A 21,447-nucleotide genomic window follows, 5' to 3' on the forward strand; every position below is an offset into this window, starting at 1 on the left:
GTTGTGGTGGGTTGAGAAACGTATTGAGAAATTTCCTTCAGTGTTGCGACATAAATCACAAGATTCCTGCATGCGTGTACGACCACATGCGGCTTCTCTGGCCATAAACAGCGCTCCCAGAATCCCAGCATCCCATCGACGACGTCTTCATCATCTCAGCCTTCAGAACCGATTAAATCCAGCAGGCCTAACTGGCGTCTACACATTTACGCTGCACAATTAAAGCATCATCATCCAGAACAAGGCCAATTATTGTTTTCATTTCTCTGATGACCCAGCGTGTTAAGTGCTTCCTGACTGTCGGAGTGTGTTTACTGTCTCCAGAGTTCACTGGGATGGAACACAGGTTCAAATCAAAGTTTAGGAGAAGCGTGTGTGTGTGCGTGTGTGTGTGTGTGTGTGTGTGTGTGTTCCTGCGGCATGTTCCTGTATCTCCTCACATTAGTGCATCAGTGATTAAGAGCTTTATGGAATCATCACTGTTACAGCCATCGCTCACTCACGTCTCTCAACGTCCAACACACAGAGCGAGCGGTGGAGAAACCACATCTGCCTTACTGTAATTGCTCACACACACACACACACACACACACACACACACACACACACACACACACACACACACACACTAGCACACTAGCACACACACACAAATACTAACACACACAGACATATACACAAACACGGACACACACACAAATACAAACACACAGAGCGAGTGGTGGAGAAACCACATCTGCCTTACTGTAATCACTCACACACACACACACACACACACACACACACACACACACACACTCACACACACTCACACACACACTCACACACACACTCACACACACACACACACACACACACTAGCACACACACACAAATACTAACACACACAGACATATACACAAACACGGACACACACACAAATACAAACACACAGAGCGAGTGGTGGAGAAACCACATCTACCTTACTGTAATCACTCACACACACACACACACACACACACACACAAATACTAACACACACAGACATATACACAAACACGGACACACACACACACACACACTAGCACACACACACACACAAACACACTCACACACACAAATACTAACACACACAGACATACACACAAATACAAACATGCGCACACACACATACACACACAAATTCAGACACACATGCAAACACACACACATACAACACACACACACAAAAACTAACACACACACAGACTCACACACAAACACACACTGACACACACAAATACTAACACAAACAAAAATACAAGCACACAGACACAAACACACACACAAATACAAGCACACACAAACACACAGACAGACAAACACACATATACAAACACAGACACACACACAAACACACACACACACAAATGCAGACACAAACACATGCAAACACACACACACAAACACACACACACACAAATACAAACACAGACAGACACACACACACACATACATACACAAATATAGGCAGCTGTAGCCTAGCGGTTAAGGTACTGGACCAGTAATCAGAAGGTTGTCGGTTCAAGCCCCACCACTACCAGGTTGCCACTGTTGGGCCCTTGAGCAAGGCCCTTAACCCTCAATTGCTTAGATTGTGTACTGTAAGTCGCTTTGGATAAAACCGTCTGTTAAATGGCGAAAATGTAAATGTAAACACACACTGACACACAAATATGACCACACACACATACATCAGTGCACTCTTAGTGCTGATCCCAAGCCTGGATAAACTGAGGGTTGCGCCTGGAACACTGAGACTCTTGCAACATCTAATGGGACCAGCTGAAAGGAATCATCATATACATTTCCTTTCCTTTTTTACTGTGAACCTGTTCCACTGGTTTAGCGGTACAATCCCCATTCAGCTCTTTTACCAGGTTACTACTGTTATCCAGATTAGATTCTGTTTTGATAACGGATCTCTGTGTGGGATCGACTTGCTTATTGACCGTGACAAAAGTGACAGAAGAGCTTACTGTACCGCCCTTGTTAATCCATAAAATCTGGTTTGTTTTATCTGTAACATCAGTTTTATTTTCCATTCCTAACTTATATGATTCAGGTATTTTTCCCTCTCTGTAACTGGGTTTGGTTTTGTCTGTTTGACAGGTTTTTACTTTAACATTGCTTCTATATACCTGTGTGTGTGTGTGTGTGTGTGTGTGTGTGTGAGAGAGAGAGAGAGAGAGAGAGAACGTTTTTGCATTGTGGTGTAGATGCAGCATTAAGAAAAAGTGGTTTAATTATAGTAACAAAAAAGTCGCACAAACTGCGGTGAAAAAAGTTCATTATTCGTTTGCCCTTCTGGCACGACTGTGGTTCGATGTTAGACCACTTTACCTGGCTAAAGTATGTGCTTTTTAGCAATCCTAAAATAGTTCTGATGTGGGTGTCGTCCAGCTACAGCAGCCAGCCGAACCCATGATTCCAGAAATTTGGGGTAATCTCCTTTTTTTCTGCAATGCAGCAGTTGTAGGAGCAGTAAAATGAGCAGAACGCTGCTCAGCGCTGTGCTCCACTGTGGTTCTTTTCTCCTGTATATTCTGGTCACTGGACAAATGTCTCAACCATCCACACACACGACCACAAGAAGTTTATAAGTTGCTGTATGTAGTTTCATCTTTTAGCACAGCGCTCCCCAACCTTTTTTGCACCATGGACCGGTTCCATATAAGATATAATCGGTGTGAATCCTGTGCTTTTTCCGCTGCAACGAGACGCTGCTCCCACCTAGTGGTGATTGAGGACAATAACACCCGAAGAGTACTGGAAATTTAATTGTTATGTAGCGATCTCTAATTATTTATTTTTCTGTGCCCGGTGGTTGGGGACCACTGTTTAAGCAGATTTCATCAAGTTGTCAGGAAATCCGAAACAAACTCATTGTGCTTAATTTCTTTTGTGTACTGCAGTGGGCAGCGCTGTCACCTCATAGCAAGTAGGGTCTGGGTTTGATTCCCTGGCTGGGCGACAAGAAGCCTTTTGCAAGTTTGCATCTTCACCCTGTGTCTAAACGGGTTTCCTTCGGGTGCTCCTGTTTCCTCACACAAGTCCAAAGACATGCAGTCCGGCTAACTGGAGCTGTGTGTGAGTGTGTGTATGCCCTGTGATAGACTGGTGTGTCCTTTCGCCTAATGAATCCGACCCCTGGCTCTGACCAGGATAAATCGGTGGTACAACAGATAATGAATTATTAAATAAATGATTGTTTGATTATTTTATTAAGATTTTAACGCCATGTTTTACACTTTGGTTACATGAATCATGACAGGAACGGTCGTTACTCATTACACAAGATTCATCAGTTCACAAGGTTATATCAAACACAGTCATGGACAATTCAGTATCGCCAATTCACCACCTCACTTGCACGTCTTTGGACTGTGGGAGGAAACCGGAGCTCCCGGAGGAAACCCACGCAGACACGGGGAGAACATGCAAACTCCACACCGAAAGAACCCGGAATTTTTTGCTGTAAGGCCCGAACATCTTTGTAAGAATGCAAAAGGTTTGGACTCTAGTTCTAACAATAAAATGATTATTTACAGGCACCAAATCCAACCAGGTGGACAAACTTAAGAAACGTTGTGTAGCTCCAGTCTTCCGAACTAATTACAAAATGGGGAAAAACGCAACTCATCCTGAAACTGAAATGCCAAGTCACGATCAAAAAAACAGCCAAAATACATCAGACTTCAGTCTCAGCTGATTTTGTTTGCTTCCCCAATAACCACAGAGTCACGCCAGTCAATGTTTGCTTCTTATTAGTATTCTAAGCTCTGAACCGATGTCTAGCATTCAAACTCCGCTAGCAGGGCTTCCAAGCCGTCCGTTAAAAAAACAGAGATCTTAGAGTAACAGTGTTGTTAGGCTGTTAGGCAGAAGCCCTACGGTGAACTGCACAGTCGACTGAGCGGAAGGTTTTCCAGGGATTTCCCTGTGTATGAAAACAGAGCTTAACATGATACGATTACACTAAATGCACGTATTCAGTGTCGCCACTCCCTTCCATGCAAGACGATCCCTCGTTCATTCAACAGCTGTGTGTGTGTGTGTGAGCGTGTGTGTGTGCTGGGAAAGCGTCGAAACTGACAGAAACCGCAGGCGAATGAGCTGACAGACAGGTAGATCACATCCTGTGTAAACTGCAGGAGCAGAGAAGTAGGTCAAATAAAGAAAGAGAACGCTGGATAGACTGACGGAGGACGGACCAGTCTGGTTTCAGTGTGTGTTTACGTGCCCGTATTCATCTGTACGTCAGATACGCTATGTAAACAAAAGTATTGGGACACGCCTTCTTTTTTTATATGAATGTGTGTCAGCCACAGCAATTACTAACAGGTGTAATAAATCAATTACATCGAGGAAATATAACAGCCGATCTTCTGAGAAGATTTTGAAGTATGTCTGTGAGGATTTGTGCCCGTTGAGTGAAAAGAGGATTTGTTCCAAAGCCGTCGTCACAGCTGCCTCTGAGGTTTCTTTAAAGCGCGCTTTTCTTTGTGTCTTCATAGAGCTCGATTGTGCAAACAAGCACAGTCATGCTGGAACAGGAAGGGACCTTCCCTACATCATTTCTGTTATATAACTGATTTATTACACCTGTCAGCAACTGATGTGGCTTTTGAGTGGTGTCCCAATACTTTACTCCATGTATATGTGAGTTTATTTGCAATAAAACACAAGCATTCAGGGCTGAGTATAAAATCCCACTGTGGTCGGTGTTCATGGCCTCATGATAAAGAAGATCCAGCGGTGCATGTGTTCATATCTGAACCCTGTACGCTTCAGCTCCAGGGGGGGTTGTTTCGGATCAGTACGCTCGTGTTTATCTGTTGATGTTTTAAGATAATCAGCCCTGTGCACGAGTCTACAGGAATACAAGCCAGATCACGGACTGGTACTGAATCACCCACCGTCTATTAGCTAAGATCTATCTACCTAATCATTTTACGTGATGGTGTGAAGCGTTTTGCCGTGTAGGCCCTGAACACGGTCACACGGGGCTTTAACAAACACGCGTGCCCAGGCTGGACCATAAACACAATTACCTGCAATGCAAAAGGTCTAATAGAAGCTAATTAGGTCAACGAGGAGTACGTACCGCCGCGGTTTCTAACAGCGGTGTACTTCTGAACAGGCCTAAATCAACCCAACACTCGGGAACAGGCCTCGTAATAACAACACTCTTTACAGACAAATGTACAGGACCACGACTAACATCAAATCTGGTCAACAATGTATATAAAACTGCAAAAAGCTTTATTCACAGGCCTGGTGAGAACTATACCAGTGCACAAGCGTACATGCCTGGTCATAACAACCCTAATGAATAACCCTCATCATAGCAGCACTAGTGCACAAGTTAACATGCCTGATCATAGCAGCACTGATGCACAAGCACGATCATAAAAAAAGCGAGGACAATGCCTAGTCATAACACCAGTGATCAAATCTGTAACAACACTAGTGCAAATCTTATCATAACACTACTAGTGCAAATCTGATCATAACACTAGTGCAAATCTGATCATAACACTACTAGTGCAAATCTGATCATAACACTACTAGTGCAAATCTGATCATAACACTAGTGCAAATCTGATCATAACACTACTAGTGCAAATCTGATCATAACACTAGTGCAAATCTGATCATAACACTACTAGTGCAAATCTGATCATAACACTAGTGCAAATCTGATCATAAGACTAGTGCAGATCTGATCATAACACTAGTGCAAAAGTGTACGTCTGATCATAACAACACTAGTACAAATCTGATAACAGCATTAGTGCAAATCTGATCATAACACTACTAGTGCAAATCTGATCGTAACACTAGTGCAAATCTGATCACAACACTAGTGCAAATCTGATCATAACACTAGTGCAAAAGTGTACATGTCTGATCATAACAACACTAGTGCAAATCTGATAACAGCATTAGTGCAAATCTGATCACAACAATAGTGCAAATCTGATCATAAGACTAGTGCAGATCTGATCATAACACTAGTGCAAAAGTGTACATGTCTGATCATAACACTAGTGCAAATCTGATCATAACACTAGTGCAAAAGTGTACATGTCTGATCATAACAACACTAGTGCAAATGTGATAACAGCATTAGTGCAAATCTGATCACAACACTGTTGCAAATCTGATCACAACACTAGTGCAGAAGTGTACAAGGTTGATCACAACACTAGTGCAAATCTGATCACAACACAAGTGCAGATGTTTACATACCTGATAGTAACCACACTAGTGCAAATCTGCTCATGGCACCAGTGTAAAAATGAACTCTCTTTAAGAATCAAAGCTTAAGATCTGACAGGAACCCTGAGCTGAGGTTTAGGCCGTGAACATCCACACACAGGGCTGCCAAGTGTACAGGCCTGATCACAACACAACTCACCGTCATCCACAATAACATCAGCAAACAGGTTCTTTTAGGTGTCAAGATCAAATAAATGAACTAAATAATAATGAATGAGCAGAGATTGAGTGTGTGTGCAGTGTTCATGTCTGGTTATAGCGTGTGTTTATACATGACATACCAAGCACATCTTTGATTAATATCAGCTGTCACGGTTAAATTACTCACCCTGAGAGCTGCCAGGTCAATATCATCCAGACTCCGTGTGGGTGCGTTTTCCGACATGTTCAAAGTCCGAGTTTGTTCAGACTCAGAGGAATGATCTGGATTGTTTTGTCCACAATGTGGCTGATTTTAATCTGAAGTCAAATGTGACGCGGCTCAGAAAAACTTGGGTCCCATTAGGCTCTGCGGCACGTAGTGCGAGTCAGCGTGGAAAAGTTGCGGCTTTAACGCGAAATAACGTGAAAAGTCGACGCGGACGACGCCGTTATTACACAATTATTACACAAGTCGGGAGAAAACGAGTAGTTTCGAGAGGCTGTGCGAGCTGGTTAAGCTGCTAAACGTTAGCACTGCTGCTAATCCGTCAGACTGCAGCGGCGCAAATCGGCTCGAGCTCCACCAACCGCCACCCGCGTCCTGTCACACCTCCGATACCGTCGATATTATCGGTAATGTATCGCAAACCGACTCCCCGCCCGCCTCTCATTCTGACTGGAAAGTCTTTATAAAATGTCGTCCTTGCATTCCCACCGTCTTTCGGTGCCGAAATGTCGCGTTTAACGTCCTCAGAAGAAGTTGACTGGCAGCTCAGCCAACAAACACCCACATCGGATTCGGATCTGCCTGCAACCAGCGTCACCGACGACCCGCCGTTACCGTAAAGCCGTTAAAATGTACCGAAAAACGGCGCTTTTAACAACATTATCGATACGCCGCGATCCTCCCCGTCGTCCTCGGCTTGTTAAAAATGTAAATGTAACATGTCGGTACAGAATCTGAGCTCAGAACAGCTGGAAAACAGACGAATGTTTATGTGCAATAATCCGCCTCACAAACTTTCTCTCCTTCCGTCAGTCAGGGAGAGGAGCGCGCACCCGCAATCACAGGCGCGCTCCCGTGCGCGTGACTTTGTCTGTTTTCCCCGCTCGTGCACGCGTCTAACTCCTGTTTATGAGGTAACTGAAACCGAGTGCATTTCTCGTTCACCCGTTCATCCTGATCGTGGTCGCAGTGGGCCACACAAACTGCACAGGGCGCCAGCGCAAGGAAGGGTGACACTCATTCACTCACACCCACACTTACCCACGCATTCATTCACTCACACTCTCACCCACACACTCATACACATTCTCACACTCTCACCCACACACTCATTCACTCACTCACACACACACTTACCCACGCAATTATTCACTCACACACACCCACACTTACCCACGCATTCATTCACTCACACTCTCACTCACACACACACTTTCACTCACTCACGCATTCATTCACTCACACTCTCACCCACACTTACCCACGCACTCACACACACACTTACCCACGCATTCATTCACTCACTCTCACTCACACACACTTTCACTCACTCACGCATTCATTCACTCACACTCTCACCCACGCACTCATTCACTCACTCACACACATTCTCACACACTTACCCACGCATTCATTCACTCACACACATTCTTAACCACGCACTCATTCACTCACTCACACACACACACACCCACACACTCATTCACTCACTCACACACACACACTCATTCACTCACTCGCACACATTCTCACCCACGCAATTATTCACTCACACACACCTACCCACACACTCATTCATTCACACTCTTGCCCACAATTACCCACGCACTTATTCACTCTCTCTCAACCACACTTACACACACTCATTCACTCACTCTCACCCACACACTCATTCACTCACTCTCACCCACACACTTATTCACTCATTCATTCACTCACTCACTCACACACACACACACACACACACACACAGTTACACACTCAACATTTCACACATTCACTCACTCACATTTGTGCAAGACAACTGGTGTCAGGTGTGTTTGTTTATAAATCACCCACACACAGTTTTTAAAACGTCATAAACTTTTAATGTCAGATTTTGTACACAATGAGTTACTTGGATTGGATACTTACACTATATGGCCTAAAGTATTCAAACGCTTGATTACAAGCTTGTTGGACGTCACTGTATTAAAATAAATAAAATAAACGTCTATGTGATCTTTTCAGCTAGAACAACTGCCAGTGTTCTGAGAAGGCTTCTTACAAGATAATGAATCATGTCTGTGGGAATTTGTGCTAATTTAGTCAAAAGTAGGGCTGAGGTCAGGGTTCTGCGCATGTCTTTATAGACCTCGCTTTGTACAACGTTGAAAGCATGTAATTACCGTTATATAACTGATTTATTACACCTGTTAGCAACTATTGTGGCTGGAACACATGAATTATATAATTAGAACGATGTCCTAATACTTTCCATATAGTGTAGGTGAGCATTAATGTCCTGGCAGTCGATCCTAAATCAAAAAATGACTGGTTTTACACAAGTACAATACACCTACTATTAGAAAAAGAACCGATTATACAAAAATATACAACCGTAAAGTGTTAGTTCATTAAAAACATGTACAGATTATGATTGATCAGGTAGATTACAATAACATTGCACTTATATTCATAATAAATCAGTACAGATTATTTGATCACCAGGAATAATAATAAATGATTGTTAAAAAACAAAAGCAAATGGAAATTCAGTGTCAGACGTGCCTAATACAGCTGGAATGTAGCAGAACTCCATAACTGACTCTACAACCGAAACAACCCCCCTAAACAGCACCTCCATAAATAGCAGGGGTATAAACATGTGGTAAAAATGCCCAAATTCCTTAGAAAGTATTTAAATACAATAACAAAGATGTGTGTTTATGTTTTTAAATCAGCTAATGGCTAAAAAACAATCATTACAAACCATTAAAACTCTAATGACCCTGGCTGTAAGAGCATGCACGCATGTAGTGAGGAGGATGAGTAGAGAGGCAAAACATTCCTGTTAAGTGACTGAATTCAGTACATCGATGCTTTTAAAATCCGGACCTAGAAATTTTAGATACTGGTAGTAGTGAACTGGCTGGCGTAATAGCCCACACACCACCTGACCGTACTATTTAGTATGGTAGTACAACGATCAGCCATAACATTAAAACCACCTCTTTGTTTCTACTCTCACTGTCCATTTTATCAGCTCCACTTACCACCAAAGATTTGAGTGGATCAGACACAGCAGCGCTGCTGGAGTTTTTAAACACCTCACTGTCACTGCTGGACTGAGAATAGTCCACCAACCAAAAACATCCGTCCAACAGCGCCCCGTGGGCAGCGTCCTGTGCCCACTGATGAAGGTCTAGAAGATGACATCTACAAGGTGGACCAACTAGGTAGGAGTGTCTAATAGAGTGGACAGTCAGTGGACACGGTATTTAAAAACTCCAGCAGCGCTGCTGTGTCCGATCCACTCATACCAGCACAACACACACTAACACACCACCACCATGCCAGTGTCACTGCAGTGCTGAGAATGATCCACCACCTAAATAATACCTGCTCTGTGGTGGTCCTGTGGGGCTCCTGACCATTGAAGAACAGGGTGAAAGGAGGGTAACAAAGCATGCAGAGAAACAGATGGACTACAGTCAGTAATTGTAGAACTACAAAGTGCTTCTATATGGTAAGTGGAGCTGATAAAATAGTGAGTGTAGAAACAAGGAGGTGGTTTTAATGTTAAGGCTGATCATCTTTAAAGAACTCATCACTTATTGGATTGTCGATGTCGATTGTGGGGTCTGAATCAGCCTCTAACAAAACCCCAATAATGACAGTACAGTACAGTACAGTACAGTACAGTCTATACAGTAAAAAAAAAAACCCTGAATATTATACAAGCTGTTTGATTGTGTCCTTAAATGCAGGTTGAGAACTGAGGCACTGGTTTGATTCGATGCACTTTTATTTCCGAAACATTTCCTCACCTTCATAAAGACCCCCCCACCCCACAAGAAACGCAAAAAATAAAGGAAGAAACGAATACCGGATGTCGATTACAGTATTATATAACTGTGGTGCACGAGGGGAGGGGTGTGATGATTATTGCAGGGCTTGTGTATCAGTGGAACGTCTCTACTTTTGCTGCGCACCCCCCCCCGTTCCCCCTCCAAAAAATAAAAAACAAATGGTGCATTCGGTGCAACTGACTCAGCCGTTCACTCATTCAGCCCAGTCCTCCATTTCTTACATTCATATATTCATACACTGCGCGCCCCCACCATCCTCGCATCCCTCTTTCAGCTTTTTATACCTGTCACCATAACAACCACAAATGTTCGGACAGATCCGCCGCCGGCGCACCATGAGGAGCGAACCAGCCGAGAGAGAGACGGGTATGAGATATAGGCGGAGAGGGTGGCGCTGTCCTCCTACACAGCACTACAACAATAAGTGTACGTTCTGTTCTGTCCTGTTCGTTCCATCGTCGTATTGCTCGCCTGTACACACACACACACACACACACACACACACACTCCGCCATTTTACAGTTCTACAGCTGCCTGGCTCTTCCTGAGCGCTGACGTCTCTGTACCCACACGTTCAACCACCAGGAAGCACCGATCTGAGTGCACACGCTTCCTGATTACTCTGGCTCCGTGGTAGTCGGCTAAGTCCATACGTCCAGAGGAACCATCCTCTCTTTGCTGCCGGCCGGTGGCAGCAGGTTCTCCTCGCACAGGAAGTGCAGGGGAAAGTGGACCAGGATGCCTCGCACGGCGCCCAGCTCGGCGACGGCTTTCTCCGGGTCGCTCTGGGCCGGGGCGGCCGCGGTGACGTGCTCCTGGAGCTCGCGCAGGTTTCGGATGGAGTCGGACGGAAGGCACCGGAACACCTGCGGGGGGAGTAGAGGGTTACGAGTTTAAAGACGGGTTTGACTGGGGAATTGATGGGGGAATAAATAGAATTAATAGTTTTGCTCAGACTGGTGATTATGTGTGTGCAAGCATGTATTTGCTGGGGGTGTGAATACCTTTGCTTGGACTGGTGATTGTGTGTGTGCAAGCATGTACTCATTAACATTGTGTAGTGATTTTTTTTAAGTTGTTTATTTATTTTTGCACCCCCCCTGACTCCATGGAGAAACCCCACACAACCTCTCCTCCCTCAGACATACTCAGTTTTGTATGTTGGACGCCCGGCCCGGTCGATAGCACTTCTAAGATTTAAACTCAACCGTGTGGATCGACGTCTCAAAACTTGTGGTTTCTATAGTCCAGTACTGACAAAATACTCACCTTATCATAAATGGAAGAGTTTGATTTGGCAGTCTTGTTCCACACCTCGTTAAAGAACTCATCACTGATTGGATCGTCGATGTCGATTGTGGGGTCTGAATCAGCCCCTAACAAAACCCTAAAAGAGACACAACGATCAATATTTAGTATAAAGCAGGAGATACTGTCCCACACCAAACCCAACCACAGGGGGCGCTGTTTTCTTAAAACTGAGGATCAATCATAATAAATGTAATAAATCTAACCATGAGTGGCTCTGAGATTCCAGTGCTAACCAGAAGAAACATCAATCTGACATTTTCACTTGTGCATTATCCAACCACTTCTTTTCACCTGTACAGGACAAGTTCACACTAGAATAGGTAAGGCACTGCTGTCCATTATTCACCATCTATGTGCAGTTCCACAACCAGCCAGCAGAGGCCGCAATTGCAGCAGTAATAAGGAATCACATTGGCCTGCCTTCTGAAACTTAAAAAGCGTTTACTTGGTGCTAAATGTGCTCCAACCAGGTGTTACATTTATTTGGTAATACAGGGGTTGGATAACTTTGTTCTTTAAATCATTAAAAGTATTTTGCAATAACAACGGCGATCAAGAAGGGGGCAATTACTTATTCACAGTGGCGTACACGTGTGTGCTGCTTTTAAATGAGATGCACAGATCAGAAACGGTTGAAGCGTTTGAATAAAAGATCTGCATAAACAAATCGGCATGAACCGCCCGGCCCTGAAACTGCTGACCCACACTGAGCTTAGACTGGCAAACGCTCTGACCGGCATGACACCGGATTCCAGCTCGAGTTAAACCGAGCCTGCACACACGCACAAGGTCGTCCCACAAACCCAGCGGCGCTCCCCACCACGCAGTGAAGAAAGTTCTGCCGAAATGCACCGTTTCCCCTAGCAACTGAGAGCCGGCAACACAGAACACAGTGTGCTAACTACACACTGCAGCGCCAACACACACACATAAACACATTTATAACCACTCAAACACAAGCAGACACAAGTACACACTCACAAAGACAGAGACACATGCTCACATAGACACACACAGTCACGCAGACACACACATGCTTGCACAGACACACACACACTTATGCAGACATACATAAATAACACACATGCTCATACAGACACAGACATGCTCGCAGACACAAACACACTCACACAGACACACACTGACAGACATGCTTGAACAGACACACTTATAGAGACACAGACACTAGCGCAGACAGACACACTTGCACAGACACAGACACACTCATACAGACACACACACACACTTACACACTTGCAGACAGTTTGCAGACACAGACTCGCTCTTAGACACAGACTCACTTATACAGACACAGACACACTAGAGCAGACAGACATGCTCACACAGACACACTAGAGCAGTTCACAGACACTTGCACAGACACACTACAGAAGTTTACAGACACACTTGCAGACACACTACAGCAGTTCACAGACACACTTGCACAGGCACACTACAGCAGTTCACAGACACACTTGCACAGACACACTACAGCAGTTCACAGACACACTTGCACAGGCACACTACAGCAGTTCACAGACACACTTGCACAGACACACTACAGCAGTTCACAGACACACTTGCACAGGCACACTACAGCAGTTCACAGACACACTTGCACAGGTGCAGTTTGCAGACACAGACACACTCATACAGACACAGACACACTTGCACAGGTGCAGTTTGCACAGACACAGACACGCTCATACAGACACAGACACACTTGCACAGACAGACACATTACAGCAGACACAGACACACTACAGAAGTTCACAGACACACTTGCACAGGTGCAGTTTGCACAGACACAGACACGCTCATACAGACACAGACACACTTGCACAGACACACTCATACAGACACAGACACGCTCATACAGACACACTCACTCCCTGTACTTATTTCCACACTTATACACACCTGAAACACTCCTTGCGCAGGGCGAGCGCGAGGGGTCCGGCTTCGTACTCCTCTCCATTCATCCGGGAGGGAACCCTCTCCTCGTCCTCCACCAGCACTGCCAGCTCGCTGTCCCGATATCCCATCATGCTCCTGTCATTAATGTTGGCCGAACCTGAAGAAGCGCAGACGTTAGAGACACCTCCTCACCTTTTGTCTCACGTTTACGTGTTTTCTAAAGGACCCTGTCCAAGATTTGGGCTTAAGGACGGGCTGTGTCTCAAATCACGCAGTGTTTAAGAAAATAGTATGCTCACAACATCTTTATGACTACAAAATCACCAGGAAATTGCGTCCTTCACGTAAGGACACCTCCAAAAAAACACATCAGTGCATTAAATGACGCACGGAAGAACTGAATTAAATTGTAAGTCAATTCCCATAACATGATGTGCCCCAGACAGTTGTAGGCAAGTTGTAGCCTAGTGGTTAAGGTACTGGACTAGTAATCAAAAGATCACTGGTTCAAGTCCCAACGCTGCCAGGTTGTTAATGTTGGGCCCTTGAGCAAGGTCCTTAACCCTTAATTGCTAAATGCTGATCTTACAACTCTGACTTTTTCAATTTCTGCGTTTCTGCTTTCGACCACACGATGTCGACAGAGTAAACGTTTTTAATAATTCCAACAGCACTGAGGAGAATCGAGTCCCTTGGTGGAACACCTCACCGATGATGTAGCGCCGGTCGTCGGCTATCAGAGCCTTGCTATGGACGTAGATGAGCTCCGAGATGGGCGCGCCGGCCAGTTCCGAGTGTTTCCGCACGCCGCACAGAGAGATGTACCGCGTCCAGTCGTCCTGCACTGCACACAAAGAGAACGATCGTCATGACGATCACTGTACGGGCAACACTGATTGGCCGGATGATGAAAAGTTCACACACTTACTCTGTTCCTTCAGCCTGGACAGGACGGAGCTCCTGCCGCAGTTGATTGTCCTACGGGGGGAAAATAACCACATTTATTAATGATTAGTTCTACTGTACCCATATAAATAGGGCTAGCATTCATTCTTAAGTTCATTATATGGCCAAAAGTATTTGGACACCCGACAGTAGAAGTATGTCTGTGAGATTGTGTGCCCATCAGTCAAAAAAAAAAGCCTGAGTTGATGTTCCGGTTAATTCTGAAGCTGTTCAGTGGGGTTGAGGTTAGTTTGTGTGTGTGTGTGTACCTGTAGGTAAAGTGCAGTATGGCCTGAATGGCGTTACCGCCTCCCTCACTGATGTTTCCCTCGAAGCCGGGCAGCAGAGGAATCACCACAAACACTCTGTACTTCTGTTTCTCACTGCACACACACACACACACACACACACACACACACACACAGTTACACACATACAGAACAACAGCCGACATGCCCATGCGCATAAACCCACCCACGTAAACCCACACACCTGTGTGCCCGCAGGATCCTCTTCACGATGGCGTCTCCGATGCCGTTCTGAACGCCTTCAGCACAGCTTATGAAGAACTGGTTCTGAAAACGGACAGTTTCAGCATCACGGACGGGTCAAAAATGGTAACATCATGTCCAATCAGACGCCCGACTCTAGTGTAAACCCAACACTAACAGATCGGGAGCTCTTGCGGTTAATAGTTTTGGGTCTGGGTGGAGGTGCTGGTGCTGTGTTACCTCGATGTAAATGTAGTGTTGGCTGGTCTCGATGGTGTGGACGTAGGCTTTGTGGATGGAGCTCTCAGTGGTGCCGGCTGACCAGCGATCCACCGAGCGAAGAACCTGGTGAAGAAATGAAAATCTCTTAAATAAAACACTTTAGGGAAGGGTCCCCCTGTGCACAAAGCAAGGCGCACAGACATCAACCCTGCTGCAGACTTTTAGGGTGGATTAGAATATAATAGAATAGTATAGAATGACTTTTATGGAACATATAATGGAATTACAGTCATTGACCCGGGTGCATATAAAATACATAAGACCAATAAAACTCTATAAATCAATAAACTCTAATCAAATTGATTTAACGGACTTCCAATCTGGAAAACCAATAGACCTGTAGTTCAGTAATTGCTTACTACACTAGCCGGCAAACTTTCTCTGTTTACATGAGCGATAGGCTTTATTTTGTCGGCAGGCTCACTTTGTTCGCTCCTTTTTCTGTGTGTTTTATGCTTCATTTTTGCTTAGTTATGCACCAGCACTGCTCCAGTAACCACCAGCAGAGTCCCCAGAGGTAGAGGACACCAATTTTAATATTTATTAACAGATTTTACATGACATACTTACATATCTAGTTTATCACATGTGCATGTTTAGCACTTCTGTGAACCCTAGTGATGTGTTTTCATATATTTTTGCACCCCCTGGAAAAGAAAGCTCACTGTTTCGGACAATCGCATTTTACTGACCAGTGCTCCCCACTTTTTAGTGTGTTAAATTGAGGTTCCACTGTACAACAACAACAAAAAAAACAATAACAAGTAGCCAGGTCACGTTCCAAAATCTGTGTGTGTGCGTGGAATGGGGTTATAAGGATTTTGGAATGGGATTAAGTGTGTGAGTGTAATGGACATACTTGTACTGATGCTTTGGCTGAACCGGGCACGGTGAACGGGAGCCCATCAGCAGTGGAATTACTCTTCGGCAGCAGGTACGGATAAAACTTGGGTTTATACTTGTTCTTAAAGCTCTGAAAAACAAACAAACCAAACACGCCAGCACCCAAGTTAATGTGAGAATCTGTGCTGCTTTAGCACCACCAGCTGTAATCAGGTCCCGATTTCTGACCTTGGTGAAGTTCCAGCGCTGGATGAAGTGCCGTGCCAGGTCCCTGGCTGCCTTCCCGTGGACCACCGATCCGAGGTCTCGCCAAGGGATCCGGGGCACCTGCGTCCGGTCCACATTATCTTAAAAAAAAGAATTAAGTTAACAACACAGTGCTGAAAACAGTCCATTAATATTTAGGTCAACGTTGGTATAATCGAATCGTACGATTGGTGCAGATTCGTCAGCTGCACATTTCATTTTGGCACACCGAAAAAGCTCCACTGGCTTAATTCCCCGCTGTACGCCAGCGCTAGTGCCGCTACAGTAGCCCCACTACACCCCAGTACCTTGGAAAGGCTGGTCCAGCTGAGTCCAGTCTTTCTTGATGAAGTTGCTGTAGTCTTTGCCCAGCCATAACAAATCGTTCCAACTCAGATCCACCTCGTCGCAGCCGACAGCGGCGTTTACGTCCTCTCCATCAGCGAGGGGGGCGGTGGCAGCATCCTCTCCTTCAGGCTAACGACAAACAAAAAAAAGAGGGAATGACGGAATAGTCGTCATAGCCATCAAGGAAGTATCAGAAATAATTCACAGCGTTAAAACTGACCTCTGGTGCTGGAGGAGTCTGGTGATTGGCTGTTCGTGACGGCGTCACATCGACCAGCCTGTAATTGCTGTCGTCCCATCTCCCGAAGGCGAGGTCCAGTCCACCCATGAAGGCCACCGATTGGTCGATGGCCACCATCTTCTCATGGTGGGCCCACAAGAACACCACAGAGGCCACGTGGTCGGGGTGGCGCATCACCTGTACGGTACAGCGTCGTTAACGTGAACATGAAATCAGCTGATCAGAAAAAACCCACTAGTCCACCAGAGCTGAGATCTCAAGGTCTGGAGGTCGAATCTCAGTTATGTGTCTGTAGGGGGAGGGGCTATAGCTGTAACAGGGTTCCTGGTCACTGGGGCAAATACAAGCTCTGCTGACCATGCAAGGTGCCTGCGCTGGGGGAGGGGCAGCTGATCATGTCCCGCCCCGTCCCTATCAGGTGAAAAGAAGTGCTCAGCTTGCCCGCCTCGATCAGGGTTGGGGGCAGCGGCAGCAACGAGAATGAGATAAGCTCTAATTGGCTACAGCTGTATTGGCCTCGCTTGAGGGCCCAACGGTGGCAACCTGGCAAAAGTGGGACTTGAACCAGCAGCCTTCTGGTCACTGGTCAACAACCAGTATCCAGTTAACATAATGACACCCCAGAAACTAAAGGTTCAGGGTCCAGTGATGCAACAGTCTAATGCACTAATGAGTTTGAATCTCAGCTGTGCTATCAGCCTGGCCGGGCGTCAAACAGGCACCTCTACATGCAATCTCTACTGGCTGGTTAATATACTGGATTAGAACCCAGATGGCTGCTGGTTCAAGCCCCACCACTGCCAAGCTGCCACTGTTGGGCCCCTGAGCAAGGCCCTTAACCCTCAATTGCTCAAACTGTACTCGCTTCACAATTGTAAGTCGCTTAAATGCAAATGTAAACAATTTACCACATGCGCTATACGGGTCTCGAGTGACAAAAAAAGCATGTGTCAGAGGGGGAACGTGCTAGTCTGAGGCTCTCCTCGGTCAGAGGACTTAAATATCGTACCTTGATATTTGGGTGCAGGTTCATCAGGGTTTTCTTACTGTAGTCGCTGCTGATACCCAGAGCGAACTCCAACTCTTTATACAGCAGCACACACACCTTCACACCCTGTTCCTAAAACCATCACCGTGAGACACACACACACAAACACACACACACAAACACACACACACACACACACAGTGTTCAGTGATTAATACACAAGCTTGGTATAAAACGTCCAATGATAAACAGTAATACTCTAATGTTTGAACCCTATTTGGACATGCTCAATTTCCCCGGCACTCTTTGCCGATGTTCTCACTAATCGAGTAACACCACACCTCCTCCGATGTGAGGGAGGACCATACGACAGGGGGATGAGCATCATCATCACTTACTGCTTTACGTTTGAGGATCTGATCCAGGCGCCAGTACGTTCCTCTCGCCGGGCGCTTCAGATACACTTCAGGACTCAACCTGAGAAAAAAAAAAGAAACTGATCAGGAGGTAAAGCACACTAGCTGACCAGTGCTGACATTTCGAACTCTGCTATCCGGCCAGGCGCCTATATGGACAATAATAGAGAGGGGCGTAGGGACCTCTGCTGGCTAATAAATGGCGCTGCACAAAGAGACTGGGGATAATGGGGATTAGTTCGTGACTCTGTGAGTGATACAGATCTCCATAAACTCGCCTGGTGCAGGTGAAAAGAAGTGGTCGATACTGCACACGTGTCAGAGGGGGTCTGCAGCAGTAGAGGTGGAAATACATAGGTATAGGTTGGTATATTCACACCAATATACCAACTGGCATGTTGTAACAGGTATGGGAAAGAGTATACAGGAAGATCAAGTCAACAGAAGGGGATTAAACCTGCATTGTTAGAGCTGTGCAGCAGCAACACTGCACCACATTCTGCCCACGTCCACCCATGTTTTTTTTTTTTGGAGGGACGGGGTGGGAGTTGCAATGGATTGGTGACCTGTTCAGGATGTTGTTGCCTTGTACCTTGTAACTAGTGCTTCCCAGTGGAACCGGGCCCACTGCAACCCTGACCAAGATAAAGCTTGTGTGTGTGTGTGTGTGTACTGACCACCAGTCTGTGATGAAGATCTCCTCCTTGGCCTTCTCCAGTGCATCTGCCAGGTCAGAGAAATATCCGCTCCCGTTCACGTACCTGTCAACGAATCAATCAGTCAATACATCAATCAATGAACAGATCAAATAATCAAGAGATCAATCAACGTCCGCTTTGATCTTTTAGCATTGTTCTAAGCATCGGCACATCAGTGTGAATGTATTATTTATTAAGATCTTAATATGTAGAACATGCTGTTAAGAGCATTTAAACACGTGTGGCCACAGTCGAGCAAGCTTTGTGTTATTTTACTTAGAGGCTGGGACTACTCTGTGGCTGATCATATGTACGAAAACTAGGGTTAGGGTTAGTCTCTTACCCTAACCCTGAGTCTGTAATGTCAGCGTGAGGTCCGTAAGTGTCGGTATAGAAGGTGCAGTATTGGTACGTACCATTTGGTGAGGGTGTTCGGTCTGGGAGGGGCGAAACCGTCGAAGCGGTGCGTCTGGAGGAAATCACAGCGCTCGGAGAGACGCTTGATCTCGTGACTCCACCACTGAGCCTGTCTGTAGCTGTTGCACTTAATGATCAACTTCCTGTAACACACACACACACACACACACACTACAGTTGATCTTGGGCTACATACGTCCACAGTTCTTTAAAAATCTTTAAAAGTTTTGCCACTCTTGGGTAGATTCAGTGCAAAGTTTTTAGAAATTGAAGACAATGGCTCTCACTGTGGTTCAGTGGAGACCTTTTTATATTAATTTTAAGTTCTTCACTCATGGCATATTATACTGTTCCTGTAGAAGCTTTAAGGTGACTGGTCCAAGAGATGTGACCATTTCTATTTGGGTCTGAAGTCCGGCTTGTCTGTACAGAGAATGTGGTGGAAAAATCCCAGAACCTAGACAAAAACGCTTCGAATAAAATCAGACTACACAATGAAATAATGCAAAGAACATCAGTTTATTTTACTAAAGTAAACAAACTGTTGCAACAGGGCATCTCCTTACTTACAGAGTAAGCTCTACCGAACCAAATTGATCTGTAGGCTCGGGAGAATGCAAAGAGTTCGAGAAAATTCACTCTGCAAAGCGTTAACTAAATCAGTTGGCCCTACCCTGAAGAAAACGTTATTTGGAGACACAGAAGTGGAGAGAGAGAGATAAGAAATACCCCTTACTTAGCTGTTTTCCTCACACACTCCAATCTTCATGTTCTCCCCCCCTTCAGGTCATGAAAAGGTCTCTTTAGGCTAGCATGTAAGCTAGACTTTCGACTTTTCCCTTTTAGGAACATCTTACCATAAATTCTGCTTTCGGTGCTTATTTTGGGACAGCCGAGGTCAGAAAAATGTTAATGTCCAGCACACATACATATCTCTTCCTCTAAGAATCACATGAACCCATTGTTCACACATTTAAACATGTCAGCAGTTAAATCTGTTTAAACTAGGGCTGTCAAACGATTAAAAATTTTAATCGCGATTAATCTCAGAATTTCATATAGTTAATCGTGATTAATCGCATTAAAAAAAAATCTGTGTAAATGTTATAGAAAACAAGGATTTTTAAGTGAAATGTTACAATTAAAATGGTGAACACATTTTATGCTAAATGTACTTATGTTAAAAACTGCTGGGACAAGAGAAAACTGTAAGGGAGTTTTATTCACTCACATACTAGGCAGTAATACTATCCAGCAGAGACCCTTGACTTCGTATATATGTCAGATTGTAGCAAACATTGTAGATCAGCGGTGCTTCAGGTGGGATAAGGCGTAGTTATCGTAACAGACTTTTCTGTGGTTGTATCGTGACAATGGTTTGATGGACGTTTCTACACGAAGTGAGTGTGCTTTGACCCTTTGGGGCTTCCATAGTGCATGGAATAGCATGCTTGGCTAATGTAATGACTCTAGTCACGGTCAAGTCTTAACATAAACTACGGATGACTCACAGGGCCAAATAGAGTTTGCGTTATCTGCACTATTTTTTTAAATCGCGTTAAATTGAGATCGCGTTAATGCGTTATTATCGCGTTAACTTCGACAGCTCTAGTTTAAACATTTCATTAATAATGATATGGGAAAACACTTCCACCTATTAGTACTCAGATAATACGAATGAATCATGATATATAATGTATTAAAATTTTCCTACGCAAGAATCACGCACTTGTATCCGTGTATCCACCATCCCTCATGCAGGCCTTGACCAGCTATAAGAGAC

The 21,447-nt window shown here is 44.9% G+C and overlaps 2 protein-coding genes across 8 annotated transcripts in view; both read right to left on the reverse strand.

Moving 5' to 3' along the window:
- mink1 (misshapen-like kinase 1) overlaps positions 1 to 7,416 on the reverse strand; it is a 36,213-nt gene extending 28,797 nt beyond the window's left edge. For 2 of the 6 annotated variants that reach the window (XM_062988217.1, XM_062988215.1), the window contains exon 1: positions 6,632 to 7,416. In XM_062988217.1, coding sequence (XP_062844287.1) covers positions 6,632 to 6,688 — 57 coding nt within the window. In that variant the 5' untranslated portion in view covers positions 6,689 to 7,416. The remainder of the gene's footprint in view (positions 1 to 6,631) is intronic. The other 4 variants (XM_062988219.1, XM_062988218.1, XM_062988221.1 and 1 more) reach the window with 2 other exon arrangements.
- Positions 7,417 to 8,722: 1,306 nt separating this feature from the next.
- Positions 8,723 to 21,447, reverse strand: part of pld2 (phospholipase D2) — a 36,178-nt gene continuing 23,453 nt past the window's right edge. For both annotated transcript variants that reach the window (XM_062988222.1, XM_062988223.1), the window contains 16 exons: positions 19,664 to 19,807; positions 19,227 to 19,310; positions 18,532 to 18,610; positions 18,155 to 18,265; positions 17,125 to 17,322; positions 16,865 to 17,033; positions 16,539 to 16,657; positions 16,327 to 16,440; positions 15,426 to 15,530; positions 15,187 to 15,269; positions 14,964 to 15,077; positions 14,678 to 14,727; positions 14,459 to 14,593; positions 13,753 to 13,906; positions 11,791 to 11,908; positions 8,723 to 11,387 (listed from right to left, as the gene is read on the reverse strand). In XM_062988222.1, coding sequence (XP_062844292.1) covers positions 11,163 to 11,387; positions 11,791 to 11,908; positions 13,753 to 13,906; positions 14,459 to 14,593; positions 14,678 to 14,727; positions 14,964 to 15,077; positions 15,187 to 15,269; positions 15,426 to 15,530; positions 16,327 to 16,440; positions 16,539 to 16,657; positions 16,865 to 17,033; positions 17,125 to 17,322; positions 18,155 to 18,265; positions 18,532 to 18,610; positions 19,227 to 19,310; positions 19,664 to 19,807 — 2,002 coding nt within the window. In that variant the 3' untranslated portion in view covers positions 8,723 to 11,162. The remainder of the gene's footprint in view (positions 11,388 to 11,790; positions 11,909 to 13,752; positions 13,907 to 14,458; positions 14,594 to 14,677; positions 14,728 to 14,963; positions 15,078 to 15,186; positions 15,270 to 15,425; positions 15,531 to 16,326; positions 16,441 to 16,538; positions 16,658 to 16,864; positions 17,034 to 17,124; positions 17,323 to 18,154; positions 18,266 to 18,531; positions 18,611 to 19,226; positions 19,311 to 19,663; positions 19,808 to 21,447) is intronic.

This window comes from Trichomycterus rosablanca, chromosome 26, assembly GCF_030014385.1.
Source record: "Trichomycterus rosablanca isolate fTriRos1 chromosome 26, fTriRos1.hap1, whole genome shotgun sequence".
NCBI lineage: Eukaryota > Metazoa > Chordata > Actinopteri > Siluriformes > Trichomycteridae > Trichomycterus > Trichomycterus rosablanca.